At 46.2% G+C, this 14,172-nt stretch overlaps 5 protein-coding genes across 6 annotated transcripts; 2 read left to right on the forward strand and 3 right to left on the reverse strand.

The window, feature by feature from the left end:
• Nucleotides 1-403: 403 nt before the first annotated feature.
• pic (DNA damage-binding protein pic) lies at nt 404-5,053 on the reverse strand. Its single transcript, XM_002056144.4, has 7 exons — nt 4,831-5,053; nt 4,299-4,710; nt 3,312-4,236; nt 2,900-3,251; nt 1,294-2,488; nt 833-1,229; nt 404-769 (listed from the first exon to the last, which is right to left on the reverse strand). The coding sequence occupies exons 1-7, from the start codon at nt 4,889-4,891 to the stop codon at nt 689-691; spliced, it is 3,423 nt and encodes a 1,140-aa protein (XP_002056180.1). The 5' UTR covers nt 4,892-5,053; the 3' UTR covers nt 404-688.
• Nucleotides 5,054-5,143: 90 nt separating this feature from the next.
• On the forward strand, nt 5,144-8,188 carry LOC6632538 (gametogenetin-binding protein 2-like). The gene is made up of 4 exons (XM_002056145.4): nt 5,144-5,441; nt 6,042-6,608; nt 6,668-7,780; nt 7,842-8,188. The coding sequence occupies exons 1-4, from the start codon at nt 5,346-5,348 to the stop codon at nt 8,061-8,063; spliced, it is 1,998 nt and encodes a 665-aa protein (XP_002056181.1). The 5' UTR covers nt 5,144-5,345; the 3' UTR covers nt 8,064-8,188.
• MED27 (mediator complex subunit 27) lies at nt 8,082-9,283 on the reverse strand. The gene is made up of 4 exons (XM_032433640.2): nt 9,265-9,283; nt 9,017-9,200; nt 8,691-8,957; nt 8,082-8,636 (listed from the first exon to the last, which is right to left on the reverse strand). The coding sequence occupies exons 1-4, from the start codon at nt 9,272-9,274 to the stop codon at nt 8,192-8,194; spliced, it is 906 nt and encodes a 301-aa protein (XP_032289531.2). The 5' UTR covers nt 9,275-9,283; the 3' UTR covers nt 8,082-8,191.
• A 71-nt stretch (nt 9,284-9,354) lies between these two features.
• Nucleotides 9,355-10,984, forward strand: elm (calcineurin like EF-hand protein 1 elm). Its single transcript, XM_002056147.4, has 2 exons — nt 9,355-9,513; nt 10,169-10,984. Exons 1-2 carry the CDS (start codon nt 9,447-9,449, stop codon nt 10,669-10,671), a joined length of 570 nt encoding a protein of 189 aa, XP_002056183.3. The 5' UTR covers nt 9,355-9,446; the 3' UTR covers nt 10,672-10,984.
• Sec23 (transport protein Sec23) lies at nt 10,979-14,155 on the reverse strand. 2 transcript variants are annotated; one of them, XM_015170393.3, is made up of 6 exons: nt 13,722-14,155; nt 12,396-13,663; nt 12,178-12,331; nt 11,562-12,110; nt 11,395-11,415; nt 10,979-11,235 (listed from the first exon to the last, which is right to left on the reverse strand). In XM_015170393.3, the coding sequence occupies exons 1-6, from the start codon at nt 13,998-14,000 to the stop codon at nt 11,146-11,148; spliced, it is 2,361 nt and encodes a 786-aa protein (XP_015025879.1). In that variant the 5' UTR covers nt 14,001-14,155; the 3' UTR covers nt 10,979-11,145. The 2 variants fall into 2 exon arrangements, with proteins under 2 accessions (XP_015025879.1, XP_002056184.1); XM_002056148.4 differs by lacking the exon at nt 11,395-11,415 and having other exon boundaries at nt 13,722-14,153.
• Nucleotides 14,156-14,172: the final 17 nt, after the last annotated feature.

The raw sequence follows: 14,172 nt of genomic DNA on the forward strand, positions 1-14,172 counted from the left end.
GTGTGTGTGTGCGTGCGTGTATTAATGAATGAAACACCAATGCCGCGATCCGCCCGCTGCGACCCTTTGCCCAAATGCTTATTGCTCACGTTTCCATGTCGCACGTGAGCAGCGTTCGCCTGCTCCGGAACTAAACGCACATACATACACGCAAGCCTCTCATACTATGGACGTGCTCGCGCCGTGTTTTGATTGGAGGTGCGTAAGCTGAGAGAACACGCTGCGCAAGCGTAGATTAAGATTTAAATATGATATCAATTCCAAAACTGCAAACCTTGCCTTACATGCGCCAAACAAACAATGCAAACAATCGACTAAAAATTAATTCGTATAATATTATGTATTGAAATAATTCTTTACAAACACTTGTATTAGATTTAAATTTAAGCACTTTATTCAAATATTGCGTGACGCAACTTTGAAAGTGCGTCAAACGATAGTTGTAGTTTTTCTTCTTTTTTTTTTTTGCTATATAATTGAAAGTCAAAGCTGGGCGAGGAACAGAATCAAACGCAACGCTGAATAAACAGTGTCAACTGTTAGTAGACAGGTTTTGGAGAACATTTAGAGAATAATGAGCTGTATTGGATAGGATACATGGTATCGAAATCACGCTTAAAAGCATACAAAAACAAATTGTAGATTTATCAATCAATAATTATGAACTATATACAGCTCAATCAATGATTCAATGCATGCGTGTCAAATCCTCCACAATCTTAATGACGTCCTCCACATCCGCACTCTTGCGTTCCCCGTTCAGCGTTAGCTGCAAAAGAAAAAATAAATTTAATTTTATATATTATTGATTGAGAATCCAGGCTATACACACCTCCAGACCACTGACGGCCTCGCGCATCTTGTCTCGATTCAAGTCCAAGAAACTTTCAATTAAATCGCCATCAATGAAGCCCTCACTGGGCTCTACCTTGGTATTGATTTGGTAATTACGATAATAGGTGTGATCAATTTTGCCCACCGACTTAATGATCTTCTTCAGGCGCTCCTCGAGGCCATGCAGAAAATCGTAAAAGTCCTGTGGTATTTGGGTGACAATGCCAATCGCACCATTGCAGGTGCCGTAGAGTACACAGCCGTTAATGGGCGTGGTGCGCTCGCCCACATTTTGCATAACCAGAGAGCCATGCCGAAATACGTTAATTGTATCGCCCAGATGAAAACGCGCCAACTCCGGCAGCAACTGACGCTCCTCATCCGTTGTGGCAGCACTAGAGAGACAATTTAATGTTTAGAATTAATGTTCAAAATGCGCTTAAGTCCATGCTACTTCACCTGTCCTTCTGGCACACAAACAAATTGTCGTGTGTTTCGCAGCCAAGGAAGGTGTCATCGTCCAGAATCTCCACGGCGCGCATCCACTTTGGCTCGCAGTCGCGTGCTATCTCCACAAAGATGCCCTCCATTTGCTTGTGCTGCAGCAGCGTTATGGAGCGCATAAGATCGCCAACTAGAATAAAGTCACCCTTGGCCTTTAAAAACAATGCCGCAATCATGTTCTGAATGTTGCACTCCATGCGCAGCTCCTTCTCGTTAGTCCACTCGTACAGGCGCACAAAGCTGCCAATGCCGGCCAGAACCTTGCCATTGAACTCCACCAAAGCATAGCATGTGCCATCGACTTTCGTTTCGGCCACTTGGGTTAGCTTATTTTCGTTATAATGGAAAATGATGATACGTCCCACTTTGGGCTCCGGTTCGTCGGGAAAGACTAGCGACGTGGCCACCACATAATAGGTATTGGGATCATCGCCCAGTTTGGCGGACATCAATGACGAAATCGTCTCCGGCGGTACAAATTGATGTGAATGCAATACCTCAAATGTATTCTGATCAATAACCAGCAAATTGTGTACATCAATCTCTTGGCCAACTTCTGCATTGGCCGCCGTCGAATTACCGCCACCCGGCTTGGGCAATATATTGGAGCTGCAGCTACTATTTTGAGCCTGTGTGGAGGCGCTGTTGCGCAACGGCTTTGCACCGCCACGTCCGTGCACATCGATGCGCAGAGTGGACACGGCAAAGGTCTGTGAAGCCTCCTGATAGGCAATACGACGCGGTCCCTCACCCAGTGGCACAGTGCGAATGTGCAGCTTCTGGATCTCATCAATGGTGCCCAATATAACCGAGTTTTTGGTGGCCAGCGCCAAGCTGTCCGGATATGCTTGAGCATTAAGAGAGCACATATGATTCACCTCCTTCAGATTAACATTTGAGAATACCAGCTTATGATTGGATGAATATATAACAGTCGGACGATCCGAACAGGCAAACACATTCGTGGTGGAAAACGAGCGGAATGTGCGCAATGTGGTTGGCTGTGTGCCAAGGGTCACTTTCTTCTTATCCGTCAGCTGACCGGTGGTCCTGTCCAGAATGAAATAGTACATGGACCCGTCGCCAAGAGCGCACAGCAGATAGTTGATATCCTCAAAGGTGGTCATCAGTATAGAGCGTGGTATGATCTCTGTTTGTTTACAATAAAAGACAAGTCATTCGGGGCTCCAACAAATAAATACCCTTGCTATCTATACCAGGCCAGATATTAAATACCCTTGTTAATATATAAAGCACTTAATTTATCAGTTTAAAGGTATTACGATAAAAATAGCTTTTTCAAATTCAACAGATTTTTTCTATAGGATTCTATAGGATTAGAATTTGTCTAAAGTGTGAGGATCATGACAGAACTCGTGACTGACAATTTCATCTTTAAATTAGAGCGATTCTGATAATTGGATTGCCTGCAAGGATTGCATTGTGAAGGACTAGCTTACATGGAAACAGACAACCAGACAGACGGACAAGGCTATTTCGAATCGGCTGCTGATTAACAATACTTAAGAATGAAAGAATTTATCTACAACTAAATACTTACCACCGCTAAGCTTTTCAGTGTAAATCGTCTCCAAATCGGGCAGCCGCAAAATAACCGCCGATATATCTGTCCACAAGCCCACGGCTACCAATTCGGACTTGGTCTGCTTCTCGTCCAGTGGTGTAACGTCCAGGCAGGCCACCTCATATGGCAAGGTTTTTCGGCATTTCTCCACTAGGCTGCCATCCTCAATAGAAATGTAGAATATTTCACGCGCCGAGGCTGCTACAATCTGTGTACTATTGCAGGAGACGACACCAATGGAACGATCGCCCTCGGGCTTCCATTCACCAACCAGCGTTTTGGTGGCGCTCTTGACCAAACGTACGCTCTCCGCAGTCACTTGAATCAGCTGCAATAAATATGTATTAATTTAAATTATGGCACACATGCACCTAATTTGAATTCACACCTGATCGTAATCCACGTTGGCGCAGAGAAATGTTTGCAAATCGCTCGCGAAACCAGGTATCTCTGTTTCCTCCACCTCCTCGCCAGATAAGGTCAGAATGCGTGTATGCCCAACGAAGGCCAAGACGAGCGTGTTCTCATAGGCGCTGTCATCGATGCCCACCTTCAGGGACCACATGCCCTTAATGCCAGGCAAATCGATGCAAGCATGCTCCTGTATACCAATGCCAATGCGAATAATGCGTAGCGAGCCGTCCTTGAAGCTGCCAGAGCAAGTAATAATCTGGCCCTGTCCTTGACGATCCAAGTCCACAACGGCAATGTCCAAAATTGGCGCCAAATTGGTAAAGTTCTCCACTGGTATGACATAAGAGCCATCAATAGCCTCCGAACTAAGTCTCACCAGTTGCGAATCGCCATGGCGACTGCCAATGTACAAAAATCCATTGTCCAAGTAGGTAATGCATTCCGGTATAGAAATCTCGCCCAATTGCTCAACTTTGATGTCCTTAACGGTGGTACCCTTGCTGGTCTCGGTGGTGCCCAGGAAGAGCATATAAAGCTGTCCATCCATGTTGCCCAGCAGATAACGCAATCCCTTGCTGTCCACACGTGCATAGCAATTGATGGTACTTTGGCGGAAGGTGAGCGGCGCCACAGCATGATAATTGCTGCCATCGTGATAGACAATGGACTCGCGGCCAATTACAATAACGCCACCAATGGATGAGGGTACTGGTATCAACATAGTTGCCTCTGTTTCTACATTATCCTGCTTCCAGGCGACCTTTATAAATTCCTTATCACGCAAATTAATTTCGTGTGATTTCACGTGGCGCCCATCATTATCCTTGTGTATGACTATGACTGTTGGGTTTTGGCAGCCGTGCAGAAACTCCACATCATAGACGGTAAGCTCATCCATGCTGTACGAATAAGAAGCAGAACGGATAAACTAAAGTATACCAAGGCATTTCCTTTGGCTTACCGCAAATTTGTCGCCTTAAGCTCGCTGGCATCCTTGTCCAAGGGTATAATGGTGAATAGCCCCTGATAGAGGCACATGCCGATAACGCGCGCCTTTGGATCAATTGCTGCAATGAAGCCACCCTCAGAAAGTATGCCCACCGAGTCGGAGACATTGCCGTTGGCTTTTGTGACGACGGTTACAGCATCGCCCACCATGCGAGCCTCAAGTATCATGACATTAAAGCGTCGCGTCAATATGAAAAGCAAATCCTTGTTGCTGTCTGGCGGACGAAAATGACGCATAACCGTGATTTTGCCATTGATGTTGATCTCTTTTAGCGGGCGCAAACCCTCTGGTGTTACCAAATCAATTTCCACCTGATTATTGCGTGCAATAATCAAATTCAAGTCTGTCGGCGATGTGAAATTGCCTGAGGAGTTATTAAAAAAGATGCTTCTTGTTTTTAACTAATTTATTTTAAAGTAATGCCGGTTAAGAGTAAACTACAATGTGCATGTTCCCGTCGACATCATGCCCGTCTTTTACTTACCGGTGAGACAGGCGACAACCGCTGTGGGCTTTTGTGCGGTTACCACATAGTGATGCGACATTTTCTCCCAATTCGCAAACACACAATTAGCTTCCAAAACAAATCAAAAAGCACGCGTAGTAACTTGGAAACTATTAAAATGCAACTTTGCACCAGCAAAACGAGCAACAAAACGCGCTAAAAAAAACTCATTTTGTTGAGGTCTAGATGACTTTTACTGCGGTCTGGCAACGCTGAGGCGCACAGTTGCACTGGTGTCTGTGCTGCAAAAATAACAAATGTCTCCCGTTAGGCAACACTATTTATTAATGGCGACCGGACGACTTGCTGAACCCTACATACGTGTTTGAAATCTTAGAAAAAATCATTTTTATAGTTGATTTATAGTGTAAAGAACATCATATTATTGTATAATATATTATTTAAAATACGCTTCAAACATTGTGCTGTGTTTTGTTGCCACAAAGTGTGTCGTTAAAGTGCCTAAAACTGCCATCGTTGGTCTTCAAAAGAACATGGCGAGACTAACTAAAGTCTATAATACTGATGATGATGATTCTGGTTATGTGGGCCGCAGGCATTTACCTTTGGTGGCAGGTGATAAGCTAATGGTAAGTCACAAAATGCGCAAAGGAGCTAATATGCAATAATGTAAAACTACTGCTGTAAAAGTGTCATAAAAATTGTAATAATTTGATTACCCCCTCCAAACCCACATACTAATGCATTTTTGTGTCGTGAATGTTGTGTGTATGCCTGTGTGTGCACATTGTCAAACTTTCATAACACGTACGCGTGCATTTGTGTGCTATGTACATACGTAGTAAACACATACATATGTATGTGTGCATAAACATATATATGCTTGTCGACGACTGCACCCATAAATTGAAAACGTTGTTTAATTAAACTTCAGTTTTTCTGTGTGTGTTATTTGAAGTCTGCAATAATAATAAACAGCCGCTTAGAGCAACCGCTCGGCAGATCTGCACCTGCCCGACGCCCCCTCTGCACCTTACGTAGGGTCGCCATGTTGCTGAAGTGGCAACACCGACCAACAAAAAAAAAAAAAAAAAAAAAAAAAAAAACAGGTTTTAAATGCATTTCTTTCTCTTTGTTACTCTCTGTGTGCGTGTGTGTGTTCTTGTTGCCAACACTGTTCTCTTACTATCTCTGATCTGTCTTTGACCTGTTCTCCCCCCTCTTGCTAGATGCTCATGGACCTGAACAGCAAAGGACTTGTCATTGACAGCCCACAGATACGGGGTCGCGAACTGGAGGAATTCTCACGTAAATTTAATCTGCTCACAGAAACGGAACGCAATCAATCGCTTGTGATTGATAGCAGTGGCTTCATTTCGGTGCTCAATCAGTGCGTCCAGTGTGTGGGCTGCCGGCGAAGGGTGGAGCGTTTGTTTTACCAGCTAGCTGAGTCCGGCCATCGTACTGTCGACCCGCTGGAGTTGCGCGACAATTGCACGCTGGGCATAACGGAGGAAAAACTAAAAACACCTCAGGCACTGGGCACTCTACTATATAGGCATCACGAGGTGCTCAACAATCTGTTGGATAATAAACTGCGCAACAAGACGCGTTGTGTGCTCCATTCATTGGACACGTTCCGTGCCAAACCATTTTCGGAAACGTGGCGCGAAGTGTGGTCCGCCATGAAGAGCAATTGTCGCACCGAGGTGACCATCATTGAGACAAAGGAACTGCACGAAGTGCTCGATAAGTATCTGAAGAAGCACAAGTTTTGCGCCGGCTGTCGCACAAAGGTAAGCATCTTGCGTTAATTGCATCCTATTTTCAAGCTAATGCCAATGTTGCCTTGCAGATCGAGCGTGCCTATAAAATACTCATTGGCGAGGTATCCACCAAGGAGAAGGGCTATGCGGCACAGCTGTATGCCCACATACGCAAGTGTGTGCCCGATGAGCACATACATGTGAGCACGAATAAAATCGAGTTCCTTGATGCGCTTATCAAGCGTGCCGAGCCGGAGGTAAATGGTAGCTACTCGAAACTGCGCGAACGCCATGCCAAAACGCTGGAGATCGCCCAGGAGGAGGTGCTCACGTGTGTCGGCATGATCATGTACGAGCGCTTGCGTCGCATTTATGTTAGTCTGCGTGAGGAGGAGCGTGCCTGCCAAGTGCTGGCTGCTGTGGGCGTGCATGCGCTCTGTCGCAGCTTTCATGAGCGTGTGGAGGAAAAACAGGGCATCAGCAACTTGGAGCTGCTCTATCAGGAGATCAGTCGCGCGGAGAAAGCCAAGGAGCTGAAGCGTGAGCAGAAGAAGCTCAAGAAGAAGAAGAAGAAGGATGAGAAAAAGAATATGCATCGTCTGTGTGAAAACGATATTAATAATGCGAACGACGCTGCCGAAACGGACTACGAGGAGGAAGAAGATGACGTTATTCCTGAGGCTGAAGCTGAATCTGAGCCTGCGGTTGTAGACGACGCCGTCGATGATGGCATCGTTATACTCTGTGCAGACGCAGATCCGGAGCCAAAGCCGCCAACGCCAAGTGACAAATCAACGAAATCGAAATCGAAGAAGCAACCGAAGAAAAAGAAGCAAAAATCTGCTAGCAAGAAAGCTAAAAAGTTATTGTATGTCGATGACCACTTAGACGTGTCTAAAGCATCGAAATGCAACGACTGCTTAGCACCCATCCCCAATTGTCCCTGCGAGCAGGATGTGCGCGATTCTGGCTATGGCAGCGATCCACCCACATCGCATGCCAATTCGCGCATTTCCAGCGCAATCTCGTCGCCGGAAGGCTCAGAAGTTTCGTGCTCGGACGGACTGTGCAATCATCATGACGGGCTGCTGGACGAGGAGCAAAGCGTCGATGATGTTGCAGTCCGCAACAGTTACGTCTCCGGTTTGCTCTATGGCCAACAGACGCAATTGGATCAAAAATTCTCATTGCTGCAGATGTGGGTACGTAGCAAGGACCCACATTGATTATGAATGCAAATCTTATAGTGAATATCAATTACAGGACTACTTTGACGACTACGATCAGGACGATGAGAACTGTTGTTACATTCCCCAAGAGGTGGTACTGGCTTATCAATACCAGCGTGAGCAAGTGCAGCGTCAACGCGAACAGCTGCGTGCCACATTGCGCCAGAATTTTGAACGCTTGTGCCTACAGCGTGGTGTCCACATAGGCACAACCAATGCTGCCGCTGGAGTCGATGCCACCTCAACTGGCCATTAATGCATTAAACCGTTGTAGTTATTCAGTCGCGCGTTGCGATTTTTCAAAATCCACGCGGCGCATGCATTCAAAATACATACATATAATTTTTTTTGTTTTTTGAAATAAATGAAGTATAAAAGTTATGCTTAGCTATTGCGGCAATCTTCGTGGAACGGCTCGAGAGTGCGCAAATCGCGCCACGTTGGCGGCAAACCGTTTGCAATATATTTGCTGCAACGCTTGCACGGCTCAAGGAATAGCTTGATGTGACTGTTCAGCCAAGTCACATAGCTCTTCACCGCCAGATCGGGCAGTGTGGGTGAGAAAAAGTGCAGCATGGCCGAGTGGGCGTGCTCCTGCACCTTGCGAAAGACTTCATAGCGCGACTCGGCCCACAGATCATCGTGCTCGAGCGTCTCATCATAGCCCTTGATTGTTACCCACTCAATGAGCACACCCTTAAAAACAATGGCCGCCTTGAGCACATTGCTGATGGTAACAATGGCCACGGCATTGGATCCAAAAGGACGAAAGACTTTATAGGATGTGTGCGGCGGATGATTAATTTCACTCAATAGCTTATCTATGTGGCTGCAACAAAAGTGTTAATATAAAAGTTTAAAAAAATCTAAATCGTGCACTCACTCCGGATCGTTGTTGAAGGAAGAGAAGGGCAATCGCTGGCGCTTCTGTGAGCAATAGTTGTACGAGCGACGCAGCGTATTTTGATTGAGATTGTTGAACGCAAGAATACTATGATCGTGCACCTTGTCAATCCATTTGTAGCTGTTCACCAGCTGCGGATACAGCGCCTGTCGATCCTGTGACGTTTCCTGTGCCAGAAATGTGGTGTTGCCCAAATGGTAGGCTGTCGGTGGCACTTGTAAGCCATTTATCAGCTGCTCCACTTCACTGCAAACGGTTAAACGCCATTCAGTAATGCTTTAACCAATTAATTTCAACACACTCACCGCAACTGCGAGTTAATGGCACCGAATCTGTCCTGAAAATCGTGCACAAATTTATTTCGACTTTCGTCGATGCCCTCGCCGTCGGTGCCATCGGCCAAGTGTTCAAAGCACTGCCGCACATTTGAGCGTAGATTCTTAACGGCTGTTAAAGTCTGGTTTAACTTATCCATCTGCATTCGGGCAACTAAAGCAATTGTTTATATATTGTGTAAAAATTGTTTATTTGCCGACTAGCAAAATTGTACTACCTATCGACATACCGCCACAATCTATCGATTGGTCAATGCATTGCAGTTGGCAGTGCTGCATCATTATCTCTTTGAATATCAGTATTTTAGCACTTGCCAAACTCGGTCACACTACGCTCCGTTCAATTCAGTGGAAATTTTGTGTTTGTGTAGCTCTCATTGGTTTAAATAAGCCACAAATAATGGGCAATAAGTCATCGCTCTTTCTGCGGCACGAGGAAATTGCCCAAATACAGAATGAAACAGGCTGTAAGTATACAAATCACAAGCTCCAGGTATTCTATCTGTTATAGTATTTAACGTAACCTTGGAGCTGGTTACCCATGTATAAATTGTCAAAAACATTTCAAAACAAATACGCAGTTGCTAAAAGCATTCTCATTGTGATCAGAAATCTTGCACTTAAGTGGCAACTGTGCCAACTAATTATAGCTTTGCCCAATCGTTTCAATTATGTTTCATAGTCTAAAGTCATTTAGCGTACGGCAGCGCCAGCTACAATTAAGCTAGCACACAGCCGCGTTAAGTGTTAAGGAACGTAACTGTTGTTTTCGAATTGAGTGTTTGGAAACGAGTTCAATTTGAAGCATTTATGTAAGGTGTTATAAATTTCCAAATCAATTTATGACGTCATGCTGTCCCAACGACCCGCGGGGGCAAAGTGCTGCGCGCTGCCGTTTGATGGGCCCCAATCAATGCACACAAACCTGTGTTTATCAGTTGTCCGAGTAGGTGTAATTTATGCTTGATAAGGCGCCCGTTTGTATCCAGCAACTGCTGAGTTTTTATATCGGATAATAGCTGTGTTTTCGCCACTGTCTGTGTATTTGTTATCAATTGATAAGGTGCCACGCTCTATCCTACCCGTTGTTATCTTTTTTTAATTTTTTGTATCCCACCTCAGTTACACCCAATCAAATTGAGCGCCTGTATTCGCGTTTCACCTCGCTGGATCGCAACGGCTGCGGCACACTATCGCGAGAGGATCTGATGCGCATACCCGAACTAGCCATCAATCCGCTCTGCGAGCGCATTGTCCACTCCTTCTTTGCGGAGAGCACCGATGATCGGGTCAACTTTCGCCAGTTTATGAATGTGTTGGCCCACTTCCGGCCGCTGCGGGACAACAAGCAGAGCAAACTGAACAGCCGCGAGGAGAAGCTTAAGTTTGCATTCAAAATGTACGATCTGGACGATGATGGTGTCATTAGCCGGGATGAGCTGCTGTCGATATTGCACATGATGGTTGGCGCGAACATAAGTCAGGATCAGTTGGTGAGCATTGCGGAACGGACAATACTGGAGGCGGATCTGTGCTGTCAGGGCAAGATCTCGTTCGAGGACTTTTGCAAGGCGCTGGATCGCACCGATGTCGATCAGAAGATGTCCATACGGTTTCTTAATTAGGCCTCAATGATAACAGAAACAGAAAACAAATGTCTTAGTCAGTGTGAACCAAATAGTTTAGTCAAATTAATATCAAGTTCGAGGCATATTCACTTGTATTAGTAATTTATAAACTATATTTAATATGAAGATATTATTGTTGATTGCTTTTACGCTAATTTATTGTATGGAAATTCTGGTTTATTGCCGCTTTCATTCCGCGCTCTCTTGAAATATTTGCATTTTGTTAATGGCCAGTCTACTATATTTATTTACTTAAATGATTTGATCACTTATTTAGTTGCTTGAATAAATAAATACGTGTAAATATGTATGAATGTGGTTTATTATTGTATTTATCAGGCGTGTTCAATCGGAATCTACACATATGCATTATATGGGATTAAATTATGTAATTGCCTCTGCCAAAAAAATAAAACTGTGCCAAAACTCTCCATACGTGGCTTACAGGCATTTCATTTCGTATAACAGCTTCTATGTGGTCGAGGAGACGGCCAACTTCTTCAGATGCTCCATGAACAGCTGCAGGGAGACATCATCTGTGAGCACCGGAGCGCCGCCATCCTATGAAAATAATTATATTGAGTTAGTAAACTGTGATTGGGATTGGGTTTTGGTTAAGCGGCGCCAGCACCAGAAGCATTTAAAGGAGCTGAAGAAGCAAAGTAACTTAGTACTAAACCCAAAGTGAAATAAATTGAACAAAAATTTGTTTTCTACTACCGTCGTCTGACCAATTGGCGCCTGCGCGTGGCAACAACAACAACATTAAACGACAACAAGAAGAAGTGGGGGGTACACAATGAGAAAGTAAAACGAAAACAAAACGTAATTTTTCAAAATAGATTAACAAAATTGCTGTTTAAATGCGTCAGCTAATTGAGACCCACCTGGCCGTAGGCATACATGTTGTTGTGCGTCTGCGATGGATTAACCTTAGAGAGCAGGAAACGCGCCTGCGAGCCGCCATGTTCGGTGTCAATGTATCGCGGCATGGGGAAGCGTGTCTGCAATATCTCCTGGGCATCATCGACTGGCGCCTGCAGCAGCTGCTTGAAGTTCTCATATTCGGGCATGTCCTGATATTTAAGCGCACGCCACTGGGCAATCGTCTCGCCGTGATAGATGAGTATCTGGAAGAAGGTGTCCATCAGCAGTATGCGATCCGCTTGAATTGAAGCGGTATCAAGCAGCACCGGCTCCGGTGGCCCATTAAATGAATAGCTATAAAGAATGGGCTGTATCATGATCAGGGACTGTGTGAGGTCCTCGCGCATCAGCATGTGTCGATAGAATGTGGTCTCGTCGGGCGAATTGTTGAAGACCTGCAGGAACTGCGAACGGCGCAAATGATACATAAATTGCGGAAACAGGCTAAAGTTTTGTGACAGCCGGAAACTGTTCGGATCATCCTTCGAATACTCTCCAAACTTTTGGCACTGCAATCAACAAACAAGGAAAATCATATAATATATATACACATAGAACGCTGCGCTAAGCACTTACCAAGCGAATCAGCTGGCGATCCACCCAGCGCAATATGTCCGGCCCCTCATCCGTCTCGGCGCGATAGACAACCATACGCGCCATAAGCACTGCGGCTGCCTCCTGATCAAAGCCAGCGCTAATGTGCTGCACATTCGTGTTGGCATCCGCCCAACTGTACAGAAAATAAATCAATAAATGCTGTATACCAACTAGCTTAGATTGGGGGCGAAACTCACTTTCTGGCCAAGGTGGTGACGCGTATGCGCCGCTGTCCGCTTGGATGCTGGTATTGTGTGATGAACTGTATGCAGCCGCGTCCGCCTTGCGGAATGGGCGCCGAATGCTGATTGACCACCTCGAAAAAGTAGGCATATGTGGAGCTGGGATTTAGTGTGCACAACTTCCATTGCACCGTATTGCCCATGCCGATCTCCACATCCGACACCGACGGGCTCTTCACATTCAGCGACACACACGAGCCGATGCCGCCAGAGATTTTCAGCTCGCGCGAGCACTTCACCTCAAGTGTGGCATTGAATGCCATCTTTAAATCGTTGCGGCTGTCGCGCGCAAACACGCGCTGGAATGTTTGCTTAAACAGCGACGAATTGAATGAATCGCCCATAACCATGTGACCGCCGGTGGAGTTGCATAGCTGTTTCATCTCCATCAGACCGGTCTGATCCAGGGCACATGAGTATATGTCGATGCCATGGCCATTAGTGGCAGCGCGCAGCGCTAACGCATCATAATGCTTGATGCCCTTCTTCATGTATTTGGCATTGTCCTTGTGTATATCATGATGGGAGCGTATGGGATGCTTTAGCTCATCGTCGACCACTTGGCCGGGGCCCTGGGAGCAAGGGCCACCGACAAATGTCATAATGCGACCGCCCGTATTTGGGTACGTGCACTCCAGCAGGCCAACTGCAATTGAGAGAGCAGCGCCCGTGGAGCGTAGATAGCGCTTGCCCTGCGGCACCGGCCAAGGGTCACGTTGCAGCTCGCTTAGCAGATCACCCAGTGCGGTATCGCACTGGCTGATCGGCTGTAGGAAGCGATGAGCGGGTGGCAAATGTTGTCCGGCCCCCCCAACCCCCGGTGCATTGGGCATCTGACCCGGCTGACCTGGCTGCTGATGTGGCGTTGGGGCCACACCACGTCCAATGCCCAGCATGTCCTGCACCTGCTTGGCGGTCAGATCTTTGGTGCCGCGAAATACATAGCTCTTGGAGCAGCCATCAGTGCCAAGCTCATGCACCTGGATCATCTTGCCGAAGGTAATAAGGCCCACCAATGCATTCGGCGGCAGCAGACTCAGCGACATCTGCAGCGAGTCCTTCAGCGCGTCCAGCTCTTCTTCATCCATGCAGGTATCGACCAGAAATATAAACACGGGCGGCATTGTCGGCGCCCTGGTAATGGTGTACTCAATGGTACTGAAACCAGGTATCAGTTCCGCTGGCTGATGCTGCTCCGATATGGCTGCATATTGTGGAGGAAACTGGAATTACAAGTGTTAATCTTCAAGTAGAAAGATCATTGCGGATTTATGTACTCACAGGATTGCGTTGAAAGCAAAAGTTGCACACCCAGAGCTTGGCACGATAGTCCACCTGGCACAGTGGATTCAGAATGGCTCGGCAATTGCTGCGCGTGCACAGCACGGGCTCGTATTGTATTGGTGGCAAGTCCGGACGCTCCTTGAGGGGCTGATAGAGACACGCAAGCGGCACCACTAAGCGGCTGGCATCGATGCGACTTGAAGGCCATACGTTCCAGGTTAAGCGCACTCCGTCACGATCCTCATTTTGCTGGATGAACTCCTCGTAGGTAGTCATCGTTTAAAAGACTTTATCGACGCTTACGCTGCGTTTATTAACTTAAAATTAATTATAACACAAGCAAGTCTTATTGGAAAAATCGTTTGGCCAGGCCACGTCACGGATTTGACAGTTGGTTGCGTAGCAGACAGCTTGTCAACGTATACTCATCAAAACGGAATGCAAACAA

Source organism: Drosophila virilis, chromosome 2 (genome assembly GCF_030788295.1).
Source record: "Drosophila virilis strain 15010-1051.87 chromosome 2, Dvir_AGI_RSII-ME, whole genome shotgun sequence".
Lineage (NCBI taxonomy): Eukaryota > Metazoa > Arthropoda > Insecta > Diptera > Drosophilidae > Drosophila > Drosophila virilis.

Bases quoted from the DNA above. Each gene is read 5' to 3' on its own strand.
- pic (XM_002056144.4), bottom strand. From the start codon at position 4,891: ATGTCGCATCACTATGTGGTAACCGCACAAAAGCCCACAGCGGTTGTC. The intron at 4,237-4,298 runs GTAAGCCAAAGG...TTATTCGTACAG, and splicing joins CTTAAGGCGACAAATTTGCG to CATGGATGAGCTTACCGTCT. The intron at 770-832 runs GTGTGTATAGCC...TTTCTTTTGCAG, and splicing joins AGGCCGTCAGTGGTCTGGAG to CTAACGCTGAACGGGGAACG.
- LOC6632538 (XM_002056145.4), top strand. From the start codon at position 5,346: ATGGCGAGACTAACTAAAGTCTATAATACTGATGATGATGATTCTGGT. The intron at 5,442-6,041 runs GTAAGTCACAAA...CCCTCTTGCTAG, and splicing joins TGGCAGGTGATAAGCTAATG to ATGCTCATGGACCTGAACAG. The intron at 6,609-6,667 runs GTAAGCATCTTG...GTTGCCTTGCAG, and splicing joins GCGCCGGCTGTCGCACAAAG to ATCGAGCGTGCCTATAAAAT.
- MED27 (XM_032433640.2), bottom strand. The intron at 8,958-9,016 runs GTGAGTGTGTTG...AACCGTTTGCAG, and splicing joins GCCATTAACTCGCAGTTGCG to TGAAGTGGAGCAGCTGATAA. The intron at 8,637-8,690 runs GTGAGTGCACGA...CTTTTGTTGCAG, and splicing joins TCCTTCAACAACGATCCGGA to CCACATAGATAAGCTATTGA.
- elm (XM_002056147.4), top strand. From the start codon at position 9,447: ATGGGCAATAAGTCATCGCTCTTTCTGCGGCACGAGGAAATTGCCCAA. The intron at 9,514-10,168 runs GTAAGTATACAA...ATCCCACCTCAG, and splicing joins AATACAGAATGAAACAGGCT to TTACACCCAATCAAATTGAG.
- Sec23 (XM_015170393.3), bottom strand. From the start codon at position 14,000: ATGACTACCTACGAGGAGTTCATCCAGCAAAATGAGGATCGTGACGGA. The intron at 12,111-12,177 runs GTAAGTGCTTAG...TGTTGATTGCAG, and splicing joins ATCGCCAGCTGATTCGCTTG to TGCCAAAAGTTTGGAGAGTA. The intron at 11,236-11,394 runs GTAGTAGAAAAC...TTATTTTCATAG, and splicing joins CGCCAATTGGTCAGACGACG to GATGGCGGCGCTCCGGTGCT.